The 23621-nt window shown below is 61.1% G+C and overlaps 1 protein-coding gene across 1 annotated transcript in view; it reads right to left on the bottom strand.

The window, feature by feature from the left end:
* The window catches only part of LOC122547319 (tau-tubulin kinase 1-like), a 226303-nt gene that overhangs the window by 136760 nt on the left and 65922 nt on the right, over positions 1 to 23621 (bottom strand). Inside the window, exon 8 of the mRNA XM_087976604.1 lies at positions 18255 to 18409. Coding sequence (XP_087832730.1) covers positions 18255 to 18409 — 155 coding nt within the window. The remainder of the gene's footprint in view (positions 1 to 18254; positions 18410 to 23621) is intronic.

The raw sequence follows: 23621 nt of genomic DNA on the forward strand, positions 1-23621 counted from the left end.
TGAGAGACGGGGGGGGAGGAGACAGAGACTGAGAGACGGGGGGGGGAGGAGACAGAGACTGAGAGACGGGGGGGGAACAGAGACAGAGAGACGGGGGGGAACAGAGACTGAGAGACGGGGGGGAACAGAGACTGAGAGACGGGGGGGAACAGAGACTGAGAGACGGGGGGTACAGAGACTGAGAGACGGGGGGTACAGAGACTGAGAGACTGGGGGGAACAGAGACTGAGAGACGGGGGGGAACAGAGACTGAGAGACGGGGGGGAACAGAGACTGAGAGACGGGGGGGAACAGGGACTGTGAGACGGGGGGGAACAGGGACTGAGAGACGGGGGGGAACAGAGGCAGAGAGACGGGGGGGGGAACAGAGGCAGAGAGACGGGGGGGAACAGAGGCAGAGAGACGGGGGGGAACAGAGACTGAGAGACGGGGGGGGGGGGGGGGAGACAGAGACTGAGAGACGGGGGGAACAGAGACTGAGAGACGGGGGAACAGAGACTGAGAGACGGGGGAACAGACACTGAGAGACGGGGGAACAGAGACTGAGAGACGGGGGAACAGAGACTGAGAGACGGGGGAACAGAGACTGAGAGACGGGGGAACAGAGACTGAGAGACGGGGGAACAGAGACAGAGACGGGGGAACAGAGACTGAGAGACGGGGGAACAGAGACTGAGAGACGGGGGAACAGAGACTGAGAGACGGGGGAACAGAGACTGAGAGACGGGGGAACAGAGACTGAGAGACGGGGGAACAGAGACTGAGAGACGGGGGAACAGAGACTGAGAGACGGGGGAACAGAGACTGAGAGACGGGGGAACAGAGACTGAGAGACGGGGGAACAGAGACTGAGAGACGGGGGAACAGAGACTGAGAGACGGGGGAACAGAGACTGAGAGACGGGGGAACAGAGACTGAGAGACGGGGGAACAGAGACTGAGAGACGGGGGAACAGAGACTGAGAGACGGGGGAACAGAGACAGAGAGACGGGGAAACAGAGACAGAGAGACGGGGAAACAGAGACAGAGAGACGGGGAAACAGAGACAGAGAGACGGGGGGAGCAGAGACAGAGAGACGGGGGGAGCAGAGACAGAGAGACGGGGGGGAACAGAGACTGAGAGACGGGGGGGAACAGAGACTGAGAGACGGGGGGGAACAGAGACTGAGAGATGGGGGGTACAGCGACTGAGAGACTGGGGAGAACTGAGACTGAGAGACTGGGGGGAACAGAGACTGAGAGACGGGGGGGAACAGAGACTGAGAGACGCGGGGGAACAGGGACTGTGAGACGGGGGGGAACAGGGACTGAGAGACGGGGGGGAACAGAGACTGAGAGACGGGGGAAAAACAGAGACTGAGAGACGGGTGGGGGAACAGAGACTGAGAGACGGGGGGGGGGAGACAGAGACTGAGAGACGGGGGGGGACAGAGACTGAGAGACGGGGGGGAACAGAGACTGAGAGACGGGGGGGAACAGAGACTGAGAGACGGGGGGGAACAGAGACTGAGAGACGGGGGGGAACAGAGACTGAGAGACGGGGGGGAACAGAGACTGAGAGACGGGGGGGAACAGAGACTGAGAGACGGGGGGGAACAGAGACTGAGAGACGGGGGGGAACAGAGACTGAGAGACGGGGGGGAACAGAGACTGAGAGACGGGGGGGAACAGAGACTGAGAGACGGGGGGGAACAGAGACTGAGAGACGGGGGGAACAGAGACTGAGAGACGGGGGGAACAGAGACTGAGAGACGGGGGGGGAGACAGAGACTGAGAGACAGGGGGGAACAGAGACTGAGAGACGGGGGGGGAACAGAGACTGAGAGACGGGGGGGGGAACAGAGACTGAGAGACGGGGGGGGAACAGAGACTGAGAGACGGGGGGGAACAGAGACTGAGAGACGGGGGGGAACAGAGACTGAGAGACGGGGGGGAACAGAGACTGAGAGACGGGGGGGAACAGAGACTGAGAGACGGGGGTGAACAGAGACTGAGAGACGGGGGGGAACAGAGACTGAGAGACGGGGGACAAACAGAGACTGAGAGACGGGTGGGGGAACAGAGACTGAGAGACGGGGGGGGGGACAGAGACTGAGAGACGGGGGGGGGACAGAGACTGAGAGACGGGGGGGGGACAGAGACTGAGAGACGGGGGGACAGAGACTGAGAGACGGGGGAACAGAAACAGAGAGACGGGGGGGAACAGAGACTGAGAGACGGGGGGGGACAGAGACTGAGAGACGGGGGGTACAGAGACTGAGAGACGGGGGGTACAGAGACAGAGAGACGGGGGGGAGCAGAGACAGAGAGACGGGGGGGAACGGAGACTGAGAGACGGGGGGGAACGGAGACTGAGAGACGGGGGGGAACGGAGACTGAGAGACGGGGGGGAACGGAGACTGAGAGACGGGGGGGAACGGAGACTGAGAGACGGGGGGGGACGGAGACTGAGAGACGGGGGGTACAGAGACTGAGAGACGGGGGGTACAGAGACTGAGAGACGGGGGGAGCAGAGACAGAGAGACGGGGGGGAGCAGAGACAGAGAGACGGGGGGGAACGGAGACTGAGAGACGGGGGGGAACGGAGACTGAGAGACGGGGGGGAACGGAGACTGAGAGACGGGGGGGAACGGAGACTGAGAGACGGGGGGGAACGGAGACTGAGAGACGGGGGGGAACGGAGACTGAGAGACGGGGGGGAACGGAGACTGAGAGACGGGGGGGGGGGACAGAGACTGAGAGACGGGGGGGGACAGAGACTTAGAGACGGGGGGGGGGGAGACAGAGACTGAGAGATGGGGGGGAACAGAGACTGAGAGACGGGGGGGGAACAGAGACTGAGAGACGGGGGGGAACAGAGACTGAGAGACGGGGGACAGAGACTGAGAGACGGGGGGGAACAGAGACAGAGAGACGGGGGGAGCAGAGACAGGGAGACGGGGGGGAACAGAGACTGAGAGACGGGGGGTACAGAGACTGAGAGACTGGGGAGAACAGAGACTGGGAGACTGGGGGGAACAGAGACTGAGAGACGGGGGGGAACAGAGACTGAGAGACGGGGGGGAACAGAGACTGAGAGACGGGGGGGAACAGAGACTGAGAGACGGGGGGGAACAGAGACTGAGAGACGGGGGGGAACAGAGACTGAGAGACGGGGGGGAACAGAGACTGAGAGACGGGGGGGAACAGAGACTGAGAGACGGGGGGGAACAGAGACTGAGAGACGGGGGGGAACAGAGACTGAGAGACGGGGGGGAACATAGACTGAGAGACGGGGGAGAACAGAGACTGAGAGACGGGGGAAAAACAGAGACTGAGAGACGGGTGGGGGAACAGAGACTGAGAGACGGGGGGGTAGAGAGAGACTGAGAGACGGGGGGACAGAGACTGAGAGACGGGGGGAACAGAGACTGAGAGACGGGGGGGGAACAGAGACTGAGAGACGGGGGGGAACAGAGACTGAGAGACGGGGGAACAGAGAGTGAGAGACGGGGGAACAGAGACTGAGAGACGGGGGGAGCAGAGACAGAGAGACGGGGGGGAACAGAGACTGAGAGACGGGGGGGAACAGAGACTGAGAGACGGGGGGGAACAGAGACTGAGAGACGGGGGGGAACAGAGACTGAGAGACGGGGGGTACAGAGACTGAGAGACGGGGGAGAACTGAGACTGAGAGACGGGGGGTACAGAGACAGAGAGACTGGGGAGAACTGAGACTGAGAGACGGGGGAACAGAGACAGAGAGACGGGGGAACAGAGACTGAGAGACGGGGGGTACAGAGACTGAGAGACGGGGGGGGGAGACAGAGACTGAGAGACGGGGGGGAACAGAGACTGAGAGACGGGGGGGGGAACAGAGACTGAGAGACGGGGGGGAACAGACTGAGAGACGGGGGGGAACAGAGACTGAGAGACGGGGGGGAACAGAGACTGAGAGACGGGGGGGAACAGAGACTGAGAGACGGGGGGGAACAGAGACTGAGAGACGGGGGGGAACAGAGACTGAGAGACGGGGGGGAACAGAGACTGAGAGACGGGGGAAAACCAGAGACTGAGAGACGGGTGGGGGAACAGAGACTGAGAGACGGGTGGGGGAACAGAGACTGAGAGACGGGGGGGGGGACAGAGACTGAGAGACGGGGGGGGAACAGAGACTGAGAGACGGGGGAACAGAGACTGAGAGACGGGGGAACAGAGACTGAGAGACGGGGGAACAGAGACAGAGAGACGGGGGAACAGAGACAGAGAGACGGGGGAACAGAGACAGAGAGACGGGGGGAGCAGAGACAGAGAGACGGGGGGGAACAGAGACTGAGAGACGGGGGGGAACAGAGACTGAGAGACGGGGGGGAACAGAGACTGAGAGACGGGGGGTACAGAGACTGAGAGACGGGGGAGAACTGAGACTGAGAGACGGGGGGTACAGAGACAGAGAGACTGGGGAGAACTGAGACTGAGAGACGGGGGAACAGAGACAGAGAGACGGGGGAACAGAGACTGAGAGACGGGGGGTACAGAGACTGAGAGACGGGGGGGGGGAGACAGAGACTGAGAGACGGGGGGGAACAGAGACTGAGAGACGGGGGGGGAACAGAGACTGAGAGACGGGGGGGAACAGAGACTGAGAGACGGGGGGGAACAGAGACTGAGAGACGGGGGGGAACAGAGACTGAGAGACGGGGGGGAACGGAGACTGAGAGACGGGGGGGAACGGAGACTGAGAGACGGGGGGGAACGGAGACTGAGAGACGGGGGGGAACGGAGACTGAGAGACGGGGGGGAACGGAGACTGAGAGACGGGGGGGAACGGAGACTGAGAGACGGGGGGGAACGGAGACTGAGAGACGGGGGGGGGGGACAGAGACTGAGAGACGGGGGGGGACAGAGACTTAGAGACGGGGGGGGGGGAGACAGAGACTGAGAGATGGGGGGGAACAGAGACTGAGAGACGGGGGGGGAACAGAGACTGAGAGACGGGGGGGAACAGAGACTGAGAGACGGGGGACAGAGACTGAGAGACGGGGGGGAACAGAGACAGAGAGACGGGGGGAGCAGAGACAGGGAGACGGGGGGGAACAGAGACTGAGAGACGGGGGGTACAGAGACTGAGAGACTGGGGAGAACAGAGACTGGGAGACTGGGGGGAACAGAGACTGAGAGACGGGGGGGAACAGAGACTGAGAGACGGGGGGGAACAGAGACTGAGAGACGGGGGGGAACAGAGACTGAGAGACGGGGGGGAACAGAGACTGAGAGACGGGGGGGAACAGAGACTGAGAGACGGGGGGGAACAGAGACTGAGAGACGGGGGGGAACAGAGACTGAGAGACGGGGGGGAACAGAGACTGAGAGACGGGGGGGAACAGAGACTGAGAGACGGGGGGGAACATAGACTGAGAGACGGGGGAGAACAGAGACTGAGAGACGGGGGAAAAACAGAGACTGAGAGACGGGTGGGGGAACAGAGACTGAGAGACGGGGGGGTAGAGAGAGACTGAGAGACGGGGGGACAGAGACTGAGAGACGGGGGGAACAGAGACTGAGAGACGGGGGGGGAACAGAGACTGAGAGACGGGGGGGAACAGAGACTGAGAGACGGGGGAACAGAGAGTGAGAGACGGGGGAACAGAGACTGAGAGACGGGGGGAGCAGAGACAGAGAGACGGGGGGGAACAGAGACTGAGAGACGGGGGGGAACAGAGACTGAGAGACGGGGGGGAACAGAGACTGAGAGACGGGGGGGAACAGAGACTGAGAGACGGGGGGTACAGAGACTGAGAGACGGGGGAGAACTGAGACTGAGAGACGGGGGGTACAGAGACAGAGAGACTGGGGAGAACTGAGACTGAGAGACGGGGGAACAGAGACAGAGAGACGGGGGAACAGAGACTGAGAGACGGGGGGTACAGAGACTGAGAGACGGGGGGGGGAGACAGAGACTGAGAGACGGGGGGGAACAGAGACTGAGAGACGGGGGGGGGAACAGAGACTGAGAGACGGGGGGGAACAGACTGAGAGACGGGGGGGAACAGAGACTGAGAGACGGGGGGGAACAGAGACTGAGAGACGGGGGGGAACAGAGACTGAGAGACGGGGGGGAACAGAGACTGAGAGACGGGGGGGAACAGAGACTGAGAGACGGGGGGGAACAGAGACTGAGAGACGGGGGAAAACCAGAGACTGAGAGACGGGTGGGGGAACAGAGACTGAGAGACGGGTGGGGGAACAGAGACTGAGAGACGGGGGGGGGGACAGAGACTGAGAGACGGGGGGGGAACAGAGACTGAGAGACGGGGGAACAGAGACTGAGAGACGGGGGAACAGAGACTGAGAGACGGGGGAACAGAGACAGAGAGACGGGGGAACAGAGACAGAGAGACGGGGGAACAGAGACAGAGAGACGGGGGGAGCAGAGACAGAGAGACGGGGGGGAACAGAGACTGAGAGACGGGGGGGAACAGAGACTGAGAGACGGGGGGGAACAGAGACTGAGAGACGGGGGGTACAGAGACTGAGAGACGGGGGAGAACTGAGACTGAGAGACGGGGGGTACAGAGACAGAGAGACTGGGGAGAACTGAGACTGAGAGACGGGGGAACAGAGACAGAGAGACGGGGGAACAGAGACTGAGAGACGGGGGAAAAACAGAGACTGAGAGACGGGTGGGGGAACAGAGACTGAGAGACGGGGGGGGGGGAGACAGAGACTGAGAGACGGGGGGGAACAGAGACTGAGAGACGGGGGGGGGACAGAGACTGAGAGACGGGGGGGGAACAGAGACTGAGAGACGGGGGGGAACAGAGACTGAGAGACGGGGGGGAACAGAGACTGAGAGACGGGGGGGAACAGAGACTGAGAGAGGGGGGGGAACAGAGACTGAGAGACGGGGGGGCAGAGACTGAGAGACGGGGGGGCAGAGACTGAGAGACGGGGGGACAGAGACTGAGAGACGGGGTAACAGAAACAGAGAGACGGGGGGGAACAGAGACTGAGAGACGGGGGGGAACAGAGACTGAGAGATGGGGGGGGGGGGAGACAGAGACTGAGAGACGGGGGGGGACAGAGACTGAGAGACGGGGGGACAGAGACTGAGAGACGGGGGGACAGAGACTGAGAGACGGGGGGGAGCAGAGACAGAGAGACGGGGGGGAACGGAGACTGAGAGACGGGGGGGAGGGGGGACAGAGACTGAGAGACGGGGGGGGGACAGAGACTGAGAGACGGGGGGGAACAGAGACTGAGAGACGGGGGGGAACAGAGACTGAGAGACGGGGGGGAACAGAGACTGAGCGACGGGGGGGAACAGAGACTGAGCGACGGGGGGGGGAACAGAGACTGAGAGACGGGGGGGGGGGGAGACAGAGACTGAGAGATGGGGGGGAACAGAGACTGAGAGACGGGGGGGGAACAGAGACTGAGAGACGGGGGGGAACAGAGACTGAGATACGGGGGGGAACAGAGACTGAGAGACGGGGGGGAACAGAGACTGAGAGACGGGGGACAGAGACTGAGAGACGGGGGGGAACAGAGACAGAGAGACGGGGGGAGCAGAGACAGAGAGACGGGGGGGAACAGAGACTGATAGACGGGGGGTGCAGAGACTGAGAGACTGGGGAGAACAGAGACTGAGAGACTGGGGGGAACAGAGACTGAGAGACGGGGGGGGGGGAACAGAGACTGAGAGACGGGGGGGGGGAACAGAGACTGAGAGACGGGGGGGGAACAGAGACTGAGAGACGGGGGGGAACAGAGACTGAGAGACGGGGGGGAACAGAGACTGAGAGACGGGGGGGAACAGAGACTGAGAGACGGGGGAAAAACAGAGACTGAGAGACGGGTGGGGGAACAGAGACTGAGAGACGGGTGGGGGAACAGAGACTGAGAGACGGGGGGGGGAGACAGAGACTGAGAGACGGGGGGGGACAGAGACTGAGAGACGGGGGGGAACAGAGACTGAGAGACGGGGGGAACAGAGACTGAGAGACGGGGGGGAACAGAGACTGAGAGACGGGGGGGAACAGAGACTGAGAGACGGGGGGGAACAGAGACTGAGAGACGGGGGGAACAGAGACTGAGAGACGGGGGGAACAGAGACTGAGAGACGGGGGGAACAGAGACTGAGAGACGGGGGGGGGGAGACAGAGACTGAGAGACGGGGGGGAACAGAGACTGAGTGACGGGGGGGGAACAGAGACTGAGAGACGGGGGGGAACAGAGACTGAGAGACGGGGGGGGAACAGAGACTGAGAGACGGGTGGGGGAACAGAGACTGAGAGACGGGGGGGGGGGACAGAGACTGAGAGACGGGGGGGAACAGAGACTGAGAGACGGGGGGGAACATAGACTGAGAGACGGGGGACAGAGACTGAGAGACGGGGGGAACAGAGACAGAGAGACGGGGGGAGCAGAGACAGAGAGACGGGGGGGAACAGAGACTGAGAGACGGGGGGGAACAGAGACTGAGAGACGGGGGGGAACAGAGACTGAGAGACTGGGGAGAACAGAGACTGAGAGACTGGGGGGAACAGAGACTGAGAGACGGGGGGGGAACAGAGACTGAGAGACGGGGGGGGAACAGAGACTGAGAGACGGTGGGGAACAGAGACTGAGAGACGGGGGAAAAACAGAGACTGAGAGACGGGTGGGGGAACAGAGACTGAGAGACGGGGGGGGGACAGAGACTGAGAGACGGGGGGGAACAGAGACTGAGAGACGGGGGGGAACATAGACTGAGAGACGGGGGACAGAGACTGAGAGACGGGGGGGAACAGAGACAGAGAGACGGGGGGAGCAGAGACAGAGAGACGGGGGGGAACAGAGACTGATAGACGGGGGGTACAGAGACTGAGAGACTGGGGAGAACAGAGACTGAGAGACTGGGGGGAACAGAGACTGAGAGACGGGGGGGGAACAGAGACTGAGAGACGGGGGGGAACAGGGACTGAGAGACGGGGGGGAACAGGGACTGAGAGACGGGGGGGAACTGAGACTGAGAGACGGGGGGGAACAGAGACTGAGAGACGGGGGAAAAACAGAGACTGAGAGACGGGTGGGGGAACAGAGACTGAGAGACGGGGGGGGGACAGAGACTGAGAGACGGGGGGGGGGAACAGAGACTGAGAGACGGGGGGGAACAGAGACTGAGAGACGGGGGGGGAACAGAGACTGAGAGACGGGGGGGAACAGAGACTGAGAGACGGGGGGGAACAGAGACTGAGAGACGGGGGGAACAGAGACTGAGAGACGGGGGGGAACAGAGACTGAGAGACGGGGGGGGGAGACAGAGACTGAGAGACGGGGGGGAACAGAGACTGAGAGACGGGGGGGAACAGAGACTGAGAGACGGGGGGGAACAGAGACTGAGAGACGGGGGGGAACAGAGACTGAGAGACGGGGGGGAACAGAGACTGAGAGACGGGGGGGAACAGAGACTGAGAGAGGGGGGGGAACAGAGACTGAGAGACGGGGGGGGAACAGAGACTGAGAGACGGGGGGACAGAGACTGAGAGACGGGGTAACAGAAACAGAGAGACGGGGTAACAGAAACAGAGAGACGGGGGGGGAACAGAGACTGAGAGACGGGGGGGAACAGAGACTGAGAGACGGGGGGGGGGAGACAGAGACTGAGAGACGGGGGGGGACAGAGACTGAGAGACGGGGGGGCAGAGACTGAGAGACGGGGGGACAGAGACTGAGAGACGGGGGGGAGCAGAGACAGAGAGACGGGGGGGAACGGAGACTGAGAGACGGGGGGAACAGAGACTGAGAGACGGGGGGGAACAGAGACTGAGAGACGGGGGGGGGGAGACAGAGACTGAGAGACGGGGGGGAACAGAGACTGAGAGACGGGGGAAAAACAGAGACGGAGAGACGGGTGGGGGAACAGAGACCGAGAGACGGGGGGGGAAACAGAGACTGAGAGACGGGGGGGGGAGACAGAGACTGAGAGACGGGGGGGTAGAGACTGAGAGACGGGGGGCAGAGACTGAGAGACGGGGGGAAAGAGACTGAGAGACGGGGGGAAAGAGACTGAGAGACGGGGGAACAGAGACTGAGAGACGGAGGGGGAAAGAGACTGAGACACGGGGTGGGGACAGAGACTGAGAGACGGGGGGGGAGACAGTGACTGAGAGACTGGGGAACAGAGACTGAGAGACGGGGGAACAGAGACAGAGAGATGGGGGAACAGAGACTGAGAGACGGGGGAACAGAGACTGAGAGACGGGGGAACAGAGACTGAGAGACGGGGGAACAGAGACTGAGAGACGGGGGAACAGAGACTGAGAGACGGGGGAACAGAGACTGAGAGACGGGGGAACAGAGACTGAGAGACGGGGGAACAGAGACTGAGAGACGGGGGAACAGAGACTGAGAGACGGGGGAACAGAGACTGAGAGACGGGGGAACAGAGACTGAGAGACGGGGGACAGAGACTGAGAGACGGGGGGGGAAAGAGACTGAGAGACGGGGGGGGGAAGAGACTGAGAGACGGGGGGGACAGAGACTGAGAGACGGGGGGGAACCGAGACAGAGAGACGGGGGGGAACCGAGACAGAGAGACGGGGGGGAACAGAGACAGAGAGACGGGGGGGGAACAGAGACAGAGAGACGGGGGGGAACAGAGACAGAGAGACGGGGGGGAACAGAGGCAGAGAGACGGGGGGGAACAGAGGCAGAGAGACGGGTGGGGGAACAGAGGCAGAGAGACGGGGAGGAACAGAGGCAGAGAGACGGGGGGGGAACAGAGGCAGAGAGACGGTGGGAACAGAGACTGAGAGACGGGGGAACAGAGAGTGAGAGACGGGGGGGGGGACAGAGACTGAGAGACGGGGGGGGGAAGAGAGTGAGAGACTGGGGGGACAGAGACTGAGACACGGGGGGGGGGGGACAGAGACTGAGAGACGGGGGTGGGGGGGGGAGACAGAGACTGAGAGACGGGGGAACAGAGACTGAGAGACGGGGGGGGGAAGAGAGTGAGAGACTGGGGGGACAGAGACTGAGACACGGGGGGGGGGGGGACAGAGACTGAGAGACGGGGGTGGGGGGGGGGGACAGAGACTGAGAGACGGGGGTGGGGAGGGGGGACAGAGACTGAGAGACGGGGGGGGGGTGGGAGTCAGAGACTGAGAGACGGGGGGGGACAGAGACTGAGAGACGGGGGGGGAGCAGAGACTGAGAGACGGGGGGGGAGCAGAGACTGGGAGACGGGGGAACAGAGACTGAGAGACGGGGGAACAGAGACTGAGAGACGGGGGGACAGAGACTGAGAGACGGGGGGACAGAGACTGAGAGACGGGGGGACAGAGACTGAGAGACGGGGGGGAACCGAGACAGAGAGACGGGGGGGAACCGAGACAGAGAGACGGGGGGGAACAGAGACAGAGAGACGGGGGGGGAACAGAGACAGAGAGACGGGGGGGAACAGAGACAGAGAGACGGGGGGGAACAGAGGCAGAGAGACGGGGGGGAACAGAGGCAGAGAGACGGGTGGGGGAACAGAGGCAGAGAGACGGGGAGGAACAGAGGCAGAGAGACGGGGGGGGAACAGAGGCAGAGAGACGGTGGGAACAGAGACTGAGAGACGGGGGAACAGAGAGTGAGAGACGGGGGGGGGGACAGAGACTGAGAGACGGGGGGGGGAAGAGAGTGAGAGACTGGGGGGACAGAGACTGAGACACGGGGGGGGGGGGACAGAGACTGAGAGACGGGGGTGGGGGGGGGAGACAGAGACTGAGAGACGGGGGAACAGAGACTGAGAGACGGGGGGGGGAAGAGAGTGAGAGACTGGGGGGACAGAGACTGAGACACGGGGGGGGGGGGGACAGAGACTGAGAGACGGGGGTGGGGGGGGGGGACAGAGACTGAGAGACGGGGGTGGGGAGGGGGGACAGAGACTGAGAGACGGGGGGGGGGTGGGAGTCAGAGACTGAGAGACGGGGGGGGACAGAGACTGAGAGACGGGGGGGGAGCAGAGACTGAGAGACGGGGGGGGAGCAGAGACTGGGAGACGGGGGAACAGAGACTGAGAGACGGGGGAACAGAGACTGAGAGACGGGGGGACAGAGACTGAGAGACGGGGGGACAGAGACTGAGAGACGGGGGGACAGAGACTGAGAGACGGGGGGGAACAGAGACTGAGAGACAGGGGGGGAACAGAGACTGAGAGACGGGGGGGGGGAACAGAGACTGAGAGAAGGGGGGGAACAGAGACAGAGAGACGGGGGGGAACAGAGACAGAGAGACGGGGGGTGCAGAGACAGAGAGACGGGGGGAACAGAGACTGAGAGACGGGGGATTCAGAGACTGAGAGACTGGGGGGAACAGAGACTGAGAGACTGGGGGGAACAGAGACTGAGAGATGGGGGGAACAGAGACTGAGAGACAGGGGGGAACAGAGACTGAGAGACAGGGGGGAACAGAGACTGAGAGACGGGGGGGAACAGAGACTGAGAGACGGGGGAAAAACAGAGACTGAGAGACGGGTGGGGGAACAGAGACTGAGAGACGGGGGGGGGGAACAGAGACTGAGAGACAGGGGGGGGACAGAGACTGAGAGACGGGGGGGAACAGAGACTGAGAGACAGGGGGGAACAGAGACTGAGAGACGGGGGGGAACAGAGACTGAGAGACGGGGGGGAACAGAGACTGAGAGACGGGGGAAAAACAGAGACTGAGAGACGGGTGGGGGAACAGAGACTGAGAGACGGGGGGGGGACAGAGACTGAGAGACAGGGGAAAAACAGAGACTGAGAGACGGGTGGGGGAACAGAGACTGAGAGACGGGGGGGGGACAGAGACTGAGAGACGGGGGGGGACAGAGACTGAGAGACGGGGGGGAACAGAGACTGAGAGACGGGGGGGAACAGAGACTGAGAGACGGGGGGGAACAGAGACTGAGAGACGGGGGGGAACAGAGACTGAGAGACGGTGGGGGGGGGGAGACAGAGACTGAGAGACGGGGGGGAACAGAGACTGAGAGACGGGGGGGGAACAGAGACTGAGAGACGGGGGGGAACAGAGACTGAGAGACGGGGGGGAACAGAGACTGAGAGACGGGGGGGGGAGACAGAGACTGAGAGACGGGGGGGTAGAGACTGAGAGACGGGGGGCAGAGACTGAGAGACGGGGGGAAAGAGACTGAGAGACGGGGGGAAAGAGACTGAGAGATGGGGGGGGAACAGAGACTGAGAGACGGAGGGGGAAAGAGACTGAGACACGGGGTGGGGACAGAGACTGAGAGACGGGGGGGGGAGACAGTGACTGAGAGACGGGGGGGGGGGGGACAGAGACAGAGAGACGGGGGAACAGAGACTGAGAGACGGGGGAACAGAGACTGAGAGACGGGGGAACAGAGACTGAGAGACGGGGGGGGAAAGAGACTGAGAGACGGGGGGGGAAAGAGACTGAGAGACGGGGGGGGAAAGAGACTGAGAGACGGGGGGGGAAAGAGACTGAGAGACGGGGGGGGAAAGAGACTGAGAGACGGGGGGGACAGAGACTGAGATCCGGGGGGGAACAGAGACTGAGAGACAGGGGGGGGGGACAGAGACTGAGAGACGGGGGGGGGGACAGAGACTGAGAGACGGGGGGGGGACAGAGACTGAGAGACGGGGGGGGGACAGAGACTGAGAGATGGGGGGGGGACAGAGACTGAGAGACGGGGGGGGGGAGACAGAGACTGAGAGACGGGGGGGGACAGAGACTGAGAGACTGGGGGAGACAGAGACTGAGAGACGGACGGAGAAAAGAGACTGAGAGACGGGGGGGACAGAGACTGAGAGACGGGGGAACAGAGACTGAGAGACGGGGGGACAGAGACTGAGAGACGGGGGGACAGAGACTGAGAGACGGGGGGACAGAGACTGAGAGACGGGGGGACAGAGACTGAGAGACGGGGGGAACAGAGACTGAGAGACGGGGGGGGACAGAGACTGAGAGACGGGGGGGGACAGAGACTGAGAGACGGGGGGGGGACAGAGACTGAGAGACGGGGGGACAGAGACTGAGAGAGGGGGGGGAACAGAGACTGAGAGACGGGGGGGGGGGGAGACAGAGACTGAGAGACGGGGGGAGACAGAGACTGAGAGACGGGGGGGAACAGAGACTGAGAGACGGGTGGACAGAGACTGAGAGACGGGGGGGAACAGAGACAGAGAGACGGGTGGACAGAGACTGAGAGACGGGGGGGACCAGAGGCAGAGAGACGGGGGGGACCAGAGGCAGAGAGACGGGGGGGACCAGAGGCAGAGAGACGGGGGTGACCAGAGGCAGAGAGACGGGGGGGACCAGAGGCAGAGAGACGGGGGGGACCAGAGGCAGAGAGACGGGGGGGACCAGAGGCAGAGAGACGGGGGGGACCAGAGGCAGAGAGACGGGGGGGACCAGAGGCAGAGAGACGGGGGGGACCAGAGGCAGAGAGACGGGGGGGAACAGAGGCAGAGAGACGGGGGGGAACAGAGGCAGAGAGACGGGGGGGAACAGAGGCAGAGAGACGGGGGGGAACAGAGGCAGAGAGACGGGGGGGAACAGAGGCAGAGAGACGGGGGGGAACAGAGGCAGAGAGACGGGGGGGAACAGAGGCAGAGAGACGGGGGGGAACAGAGGCAGAGAGACGGGGGGGAACAGAGGCAGAGAGACGGGGGGGAACAGAGGCAGAGAGACGGGGGGGAACAGAGGCAGAGAGACGGGGGGGAACAGAGGCAGAGAGACGGGGGGGGGAACATAGGCAGAGAGACGGGGGGGAACAGAGGCAGAGAGACGGGGGGGAACAGAGGCAGAGAGACGGGGGGGAACAGAGGCAGAGAGACGGGGGGGAACAGAGGCAGAGAGACGGGGGGGGGACAGAGACTGAGAGACGGGGGGGACAGAGACTGCGAGACGGGGGGGGGACAGAGACTGAGAGACGGGGGGGACAAAGACTGAGAGACGGGGTGGGACAGAGACTGAGAGACGGGGGGGGACAGAGACTGAGAGACGGGGGGGGACAGAGACTGAGAGACGGGGGGGTGGGGGGGAGACAGAGACTGAGAGACGGGGGGGGGGGGAGACAGAGACTGAGAGACGGGGGGGGGACAGAGACTGAGAGACGGGGGGGACAGAGACTGCGAGACGGGGGGGGGACAGAGACTGAGAGACGGGGGGGACAAAGACTGAGAGACGGGGTGGGACAGAGACTGAGAGACGGGGGGGGACAGAGACTGAGAGACGGGGGGGGACAGAGACTGAGAGACGGGGGGGGACAGAGACTGAGAGACGGGGGGGGACAGAGACTGAGAGACGGGGGGGGACAGAGAATGAGAGACGGGGGGGGACAGAGACTGAGAGACGGGGGGGAACAGAGACTGAGAGACGGGGGGGAACAGAGACTGAGAGACGGGGGGGACAGAGACTGAGAGACGGGGGGGACAGAGACTGAGAGACGGGGGGGACAGAGACTGAGAGACGGGGGGGGGGCAGAGACTGAGAGACGGGGGGGGGCAGAGACTGAGAGACGGGGGGGGGCAGAGACTGAGAGACGGGGGGGGCAGAGACTGAGAGACGGGGGGGGGGACAGAGACTGAGAGACGGGGGGGGGGGAACAGAGACTGAGAGACGGAGGGGGACAGAGACTGAGAGACGGGGGGGGACAGAGACTGAGAGACGGGGGGGGACAGAGACTGAGAGACGGGGGGGGACAGAGACTGAGAGACGGGGGTGGACAGAGACTGAGAGGCGGGTGGAACAGAGACTGAGACACGGGCCGGGGGGAAACGGAGACCGAGAGACGGGGGGGGGGGGAGGGAACAGAGACCGAGAGACGGGGGGGACAGAGACTGGGGGCGGGGGGGGGGGGGACAGAGACTGAGGGGGGGAGAGAGACTGAGGGCAGGGACAGAGACAGAGGGGCGAGGACAGAGACAGTTGGGGGGGGAACAGAGACTGAGGGTGGGGGAACAGAGACTGAGGGGGGCGGGGACAGAGACTGAGGGGGGGGGGGAGAACAGAGACTGAGGGGGGGGGACCTGCGACTGAGGGGGGGGACAGAGACTGAGAGACGGGGGGGACAGAGACTGAGAGTCGGGGGGGGGGGGGGGGAAGAGAGACAGAGACTAGGGGGGGGGAACAGTGACAGAGGGGGGACGATAGAGACAGAGGGGGGAAGAGGGGAACCGAGACTGAGAGACGAGGGGAACCGAGACTGAGAGACGAGGGGAACCGAGACTGAGAGACGGGGACAGAGACAGTGGGGTGGGGACAGAGACAGTGGGGGGGCGGACAGAGACTGAGGGTGGGTCAGAGACTGAGGGGGGGGGGGAGAGAGACAGAGACTGAGTGGGGGGACAGAGACCGGGGGGGGGGGACAGAGACTGAGGGGGGGGGACAGTGACAGAGCGGCGGGGACAGAGACAGTGGGGGGGGGGGGTACAGAGACTGAGGGGGGGGGACAGAGACTGAGGGGGGGGGACAGAGACTGAGGGGGGACAGAGACTGAGGGGGGGGGACAGAGACTGAGGGGGGGGAGCGAACAGAGACTGAGGGGGGGGGACAGAGACTGAGGTGAGGGCAGAGACTGAGGGGGGGACAGAGACTGAGGGGGGGGACAGAGACTGAGGGGGGGGACAGAGACTGAGGGGGGGGGACAGAGACTGAGGGGGGGGGACAGAGACTGAGGGGGGGGGGACAGAGACTGAGGGGGGGGACAGAGACTGAGGGGGGGGGACAGAGACAGGGGGGGGGACAGAGACAGGGGGGGGGACAGAGACAGTGGGGGGGGTCAGAGACTGGGGGGGTCAGAGACTGGGGGGGGGGGGAGACAGAGACTGAGGGGGGTCAGAGACTGGGGGGGGGAGGAGACAGAGACTGAGGGGGGTCGAACAGCGACTGAGGGGGGGTCAGAGACTGAGGGGGGGGGAGAACAGAGACTGCGGGGGGGCAAACAGAGACTGCGGGGGGGCAAACAGAGACTGCGGGGGGGGCAAACAGAGACTGCGGGGGGGGGGGAACAGAGACTGCGGGGGGGGGGGAACAGAGACTGCGGGGGGGGGGAACAGAGACTGCGGGGGGGGGAACAGAGACTGCGGGGGGGGGGAACAGAGACTGCGGGGGGGGGGAACAGAGACTGAGGGGGGGGGGAACAGAGACTGAGGGAGGGGACCTGAGACTGAGGGGGGGGGGGGGGGGGGGGAGACCTGAGACTGAGGCGGGGGGGACCTGAGACTGAGGGGGGGGGGGGAACCTGAGACTGAGGGGGGGGGGACCTGAGACTGGGGGGGGGGGGACCTGAGACTGAGGGGGGGGGACCTGAGCCTGAGGTAGGGGGGGGGTACAGAGACTGAGAGACAGGGGGGGAAAAGAGAACGAGAGACGGGGGGACAGAGACTGAGAGACAGGGGGGACAGAGACTGAGAGACGGGGGGACAGAGACTGAGAGACAGGGGGGGAAAAGAGAACGAGAGACGGGGGGACAGAGACTGAGAGACGGGGGGGACAGAGACTGAGAGACGGGGGGGACAGAGACTGAGAGACGGGGGGGACAGAGACTGAGAGACGGGGGGGGGGGGGAACAGAGACTGAGAGACGGGGGGGGCAGAGACTGAGAGACGGGGGGAAACAGTGAAAGAGGTGGGACGACAGAGACAGAGTGGGGGGGAGGGGAACCGAGACTGAGAGACGAGGGGACAGAGACTGAGAGACGGGGACAGTGACAGAGCGGCGGGGACAGAGACAGTGGGGGGGGGGGGGGGACAGAGACTGAGGGGGGCCAACAGAGACTGAGTGGGGGGGGGGGGGACAGAGACTGAGTGGGGGGACAGAGACTGAGGGGAGGGGGGGGAACAGAGACTGAGGGGGGGGGGAACAGTGACAGAGCGGCGGGGACAGAGACTGAGGGGGGGGCGAACAGAGACTGAGGGGGGGGGAACAGAGACTGAGGTGGGGGCAGAGACTGAGGGGGGGGACAGAGACTGAGGGGGGGGACAGAGACTGAGTGGGGGGACAGAGACTGAGGGGGGGGGGGGAACAGAGACTGAGGGGGGGGACAGAGACAGTGGGGGTACAGCGGCAGAGAGGGGGGGGAAATAGGATGCTGTCGGAGTGTTGGTGCAGACTCCATGGGTCGAATGGTCTCTTATTGCACTGCATGGAGCTCTTTATCCCTCAATCACCTTACCCCAATGCCCCTAACACCCACTCACCTCCCCCCAGATCAGCGAAATGAGGCACATACACCCTCCCATTCCCACCCACCCCCAACCCCGGGAATGGCGTGGACTCACCCAAACATGGCAGCTGTCTGCTTGGTATGGAGCTGGGCCTGTGTGGGGGTGCTGGTCGACAGTAAAATATCAGTGCCACCCTTCTCCCAGTCAAAGGCCTCGTTCTCTGTGATGTTCCTCTCCTTACTGCTGTTCTCCAAGACAGACATGATCAGCTGGGGGGAGGAGGGTGGTGAGAGTTTGGGGTGGGGAGTGGAGGTGGTGAGAGGTTGGGGGTTGGGGGGGGGGGGGGGGGGGGGAGGGGGGGAGACAAAAGGACAGTCAGTGCAGAGCCAGAAGAGCCAGCGTCCTGAAACCCTGTCTGGACAGCTTTCTGTCCAAAGCCAACCTCCCCGTCCCCCTCCCATCCCCCTTCTTTGCCCCACTGCCCTCCCCCCTCTGTCCTCTTCAGAACAGACTCCCACTCCTCCTCACAGCAGGAGACACAGAGCGCAGTTTAGAAAAGCTGGAGAAGAACAGCGAAACATGAGTGAGGAACTCAGCGTCACTGACACTCCATACAAGAGTAAGCACCAGTGAGTCCTGCTAACTCTGCTGCTCCTCACATTTCAATAGACACTGGGATCAAGGAGACTCCTATCCCAATGGAAGGTAGTGAATGTAGAGCTGCAATTCTCAAAGGGAAGGCGAGACTAAACCAGAAACTCCAGGCCACTTGGCCTGTCACAGGAATGTCAGGCCAGCATTTATTACCCATCCCTCATTACCCAGAGGGCCAGCCACATTGCTGTGGGTCTGGAGTCACACGCAGGCCTGCCCAGCTAAGGATAGCAGCTTTCTTCCCTAAAGGATATACTAAACTAGATTTTCCAGACCATTGATGCTGGGTTCATGGTCTTCAGTAGATTGCTAATTCCAGATGTGCCATGGAACCCTGGGTACCAAGAACATTCCCTTGGTCTCTGGATTAAGAGTCTAGAAATAATCCCACTCCCCTCACAGCCAGGAAAGATAGTTTTAAACTTCTAGGAGAGGGATAAACCAACAATGGGAGAAAGTGAGGACTGCAGATGCTGGAGATCAGTATCGAGAGTGTGGTGCTGGAAAAGCACAGCAGGTCAGGCAACATCCGAGGAGCAGGAGAATCGACGTTTCGGGCAAAAGCCCTTCATCAGGAATGAGGCTTGTAGGCCAAGGGGGCTGAGAGATAAATGGGAAGGGGGTGGGGGGGGTGGGAAGGTAGCTGAGAGTGCTATAGGTGGATGGAGGTTGGGAGTCAGGGTGATCAGTCAGAGAGGAGGGTGGAGCGATAGGTGGGAAGGAAGATTGGCGGGTGGGATAGGTCATGGGGACAGTACTGAGCTGGAAGGTTGGAACTGGGATGAGATGGGGAATGAGGAAACTGGTGAAGTCCACATTGATCCCATGTGATTGGAGGGTTCCAAGGCGGAAGATGAGGCGTTCTTCCTCCAGGCGTCGGCTGGTTCAGGCTTGGTGATGGAGGAGGCCCAGGACCTGCATGTCCTTGATGGAGTTGTGGGGGAGGGGAAGGGGGAGTTGAAGTTTTCAGCCACAGGGCGGTGGGGTTGGTTGGTGCAGGTGCCCCAGAGATGTTCTCTGAAACGATCCACAAGTTGGCGTTCTCCCCTGTGTAGAGGAGACCACATTGGGAGCAACAGATACAGTAAATGACGTGTGGAAATGCAGGTGAAACTCTGATGGATGTGGAAGGCTCCCTTGGGGCCTTGGATGGAGGTGAGGGAGGTTCCAGGAGGGGAGGGTGTGGACCTGATGAGGTAGTTGCGGAGGGAACAGTCTTTACAGAAAGCGGACAGGGATGGGGAGGGAAATATATTTCTGGTGGTGGGGTCTGTTTGTAGGTGGCAGAAGTGGTGGAGGATGATGTGATGTATATGGAGGTTGGTGGGGTGGAAGGTAAGGACCGGGGGGGGTGGGGGGGGGGTGGGGTATCCAGTCTTGCTGCGTTGGGGAGGGGTGGGGTTTGAGGGCAGAGGTGCAGGAAGTGGAGGAGATGCCCTGGAGGGCACTGTCGATCATGTAGGAGGGGAAATTGCAGTCCCTGAAATAGGAGGCCATCTGGGATGTCCTGGAGTGGAACTGCTCCTCCTGGGAACAGATGCGGTGGAGGAATGGGAGTAAGAGCGTGTGTTTTTACAGGAGGCAGGGTGGCCTATAAATCATATAGGCACCAACGATTTAGGTAGCTGTGGGAGTTGGTGGGCTTGTAGAAGATGTCCATGTTGAGTCAGCCACTGTTGATGGAGATGGCGAGGTCCAGGAAGGGGAGGGAGGTGTCGGAGATGGTCCAGGTGAACTTGAGGTCGGGGTGGAATGTGTTGGTGAAGTGGATAAACTGTTCAACCTCCTCGTGGGAGCACGAGGTGGCGTCAATGCAGTCACCAACATAATGGAGGAAGAGGTGGGGAGTGGTGCCGGTGTAAATGCGAAAGATGGACTGTTCCATGTAACTGACATCAAGAGACAGGCATAGCTGGGGCCCATGCAGGTGCCCATGGCTACCCCTTTGGTTTGGAGGAAGTGGGAGGATTGGAAGGAGAAGTTGTTGAGGGTGAGGACCAGTTCAGCCAGGCAGATGAAGGTGTCGGTGGAAGGGTACTGTCGGGGATGTCAGGAGAGGAAGAAACGGAGGGCTTGGAGGCCCTAGTCATGATGAATCAATGTGTCCAGGGACTGGATGTCCATGGTGAAGATGAGGTGGTGGGGACCGAGAAATGAAAGTCTTGGAGGTGGTGGAGGGTGTGGGTGATGTCTCAAACGTTTGTGGGGAGTTCCTGGACTAGGGGGGATAGGACGGTGTCAAGGTATGAGGAGATGAGTTTGGTGACAGGGACAGGTTGAGACAATGGGTCGGCCTGCACCTGTGCATGTCCCTCTTGCTTGATGTGGGAGCTCAGGGACGTGGCTGATGTTTCTGACTCTTACATTTACAAGAAGTGTGTCCAGCTGCAGCTGTTGTTTGACCACATGACAGCTCTGGAGCTGCGGATGGACTCACTGTGGAGCTTCTGCGATGCTGAGGAGATCGTGGATAGCACGTTTAGTGAATTGGTCACCCCGCAGGTTAGAGTTGCTGAGGGAGACAGTAAATGGGTGACCAAAAGGCAGAAAAAGAGTAGGAAGGCAGTGCAGGTGTCCCCTGCGGTCATCTCCCTCCAAAACAGACGTACCGTTTTGAATACTGTTGGGGGAGATGGCTCACCAGGGGAGGGCAGCAGTTGCCAGGATCACGGCACCGTGGCGGGCACTGCTGTTCAGAAGGGCAGGAAAACGACTCGGAGGGCCATAGTCATAGGGGATTCTATTGTGAGGGGAGTAGATAGGTGGTTCTGTGACCAAAACGGGACTCCCGGATGGTATGTTGCCTCCCAGGTGCTCGGGTCAGGGATGTCACCGATCGGCTGCAGAGCATTCTGAAAGGGGAAGGTGAACAGCCAGTTGTCTTGATGCATATAGGCACCAACGATTTAGGTAGGAAACGAGATGAGGTCCTGAAAGAAGAATTCAGGGAGCTAGGAGAGAAGTTAAACAGGAGGACCTCAAAGGTAGTGATCTCAGGATGACTACCAGTGCCACGTGCTAGCCAGCGTAGAAATGAAAAACTAGGCAGGATGAACACGTGGCTTGAGGGATGGTGTAGGAGGGAGGGGTTCAGATTTGTTGGACATTGGGACCGGTTCTGGGGAAGCTGGGACTATTACAAAATGGACGGTCTTCATCTGAACCAGACCAGAACCAGTGTCCTTGGGGGAAATTTTGCTCCTGCTGTTGGGGAGGTTTTAGACTAATGTGGCAGGGGGCTGGGAACCAGAAGAGAAAACAAGTAGGCAGCGAGGTGGAGACTGGAGACTGTAAGAAATATGAAGTTAGCATGAATAAAGGGAAGAGTAGGCAGGGAGCAGGTGAGCGCAAAAGAACTGGTGGCCTGGAATGCATCTACTTTAATGCAAGGAGTATAGTGTGTAAGGCAGATGGACTTAGAGCTTGGATTGGTGCCTGGGAGTACGAGGTTATTGCAATCACAGAGACTTAGCTGAAGGAAGGGCATGATTGGCAACTAAATGTTCCAGGATATAGATGTTTCAGACAGGACAGGGAGGGAAGTAAAAGGGGGGGGAGGAGTTGCATTGCTGGTCAGGGACGATAGCACGCTGTGCTAAAGGAGGACACTATGGAGATCTTGGGCAGTGAGGCATTATGGGTGGAGCTGAGAAATGGGAAGGGTGCAGTTACATTGTTGGGGCTGTATTACAGGCCTCCCAACAGTGAGGGTGAGGTAGATGACCAAACAGGTAAACAGATTATGGAAAGGTGTCGAGGCAATAGGGTAGTGGTGATGGGAGATTTTCATTTTCCCAACATTGACTGGGATACACTTAGCGTCAGAGGTCTGGATGGGGTAGAATTTGTAAGAAGTGTCCAGGAGAGTTTTCTAGAGCAGTATGTCAATGTCCGACGATTAGACCTGGTACTGGGGAACGAGCCAGGCCAGGTGGTAGAAGTTGCGGTGGGGGATTTCTTTGGGAACAGTGACCACAATTCTGTAAGTTTTAGAATACTCGTAGATAAAGAAGAGAGTGGTCCCGAGGGGAGAGTACTCCTGAGGGGAGAGTACTCCTGAGGGGAGAGTACTCCTGAGGGGAGAGTACTAAACTGGGCCAAGGCTAGTTATATCAAAACTAGGCAGGAGCTGGGAAATGTGGATTGGACACAGCTATTTGAAGGGAAGTCCATATTTGAGATGTGGGAGGCTTTCAAAGATAGGTTAAAGATAGTGCAGGACAGGCATGTCCCATTGAAGGCAAAGGATAGGAAGGGCAAGATTTGCGAACCGTGGATGACAGGAGAAATTGTACAACTAGCCAAGAGGAAAAGGGAAGTGTACATAAGGTCCAGGCAGCTCAGAACAGAACAGGCCCTGGAGGAATCAAGCGGGCTAAAAGGGGTCATGAAATAACTTTAGTGAGCAGAATTAAGGAGAATCCCAAAGCATTTTATTGTTATATAAGAAGCAAGTGGGTAACTAGAGAAAGGATTGGTCCACTAAAGGATAAGGAAGGAAGGCTGTGTGCCGAACCTGAGACTCTGAATGATTACTTTGCATCAGTGTTCACTAAGGAGAGGAAAATGATGAGATAGAAGTTTGATTAGTCTGGATCACGTAGACATAAGTAGGAAGAGGTGTTGGGCAGGCTAAAGGTTATTAAGGTGGACAAATCCCCAGGACCGGATGGGATCTATCCCAGGTTGCTGACGGAGGTGAGAGAGGAAATAGCTGGGGCCCAGACAGATATCTTTGTGGCATCCTTAAATACAGGTGAGGTGCCGGAGGACTGGAAGGTTGCTCATGTTGTCCCTCTGTACAAGAAGAGTAGTAGGGATATTCCG

Source organism: Chiloscyllium plagiosum, unplaced genomic scaffold, assembly GCF_037043375.1.
Source record: "Chiloscyllium plagiosum isolate Xiang-an unplaced genomic scaffold, Cpla_swu_hap1 HiC_scaffold_3, whole genome shotgun sequence".
NCBI classification, from domain to species: Eukaryota; Metazoa; Chordata; class Chondrichthyes; order Orectolobiformes; family Hemiscylliidae; genus Chiloscyllium; species Chiloscyllium plagiosum.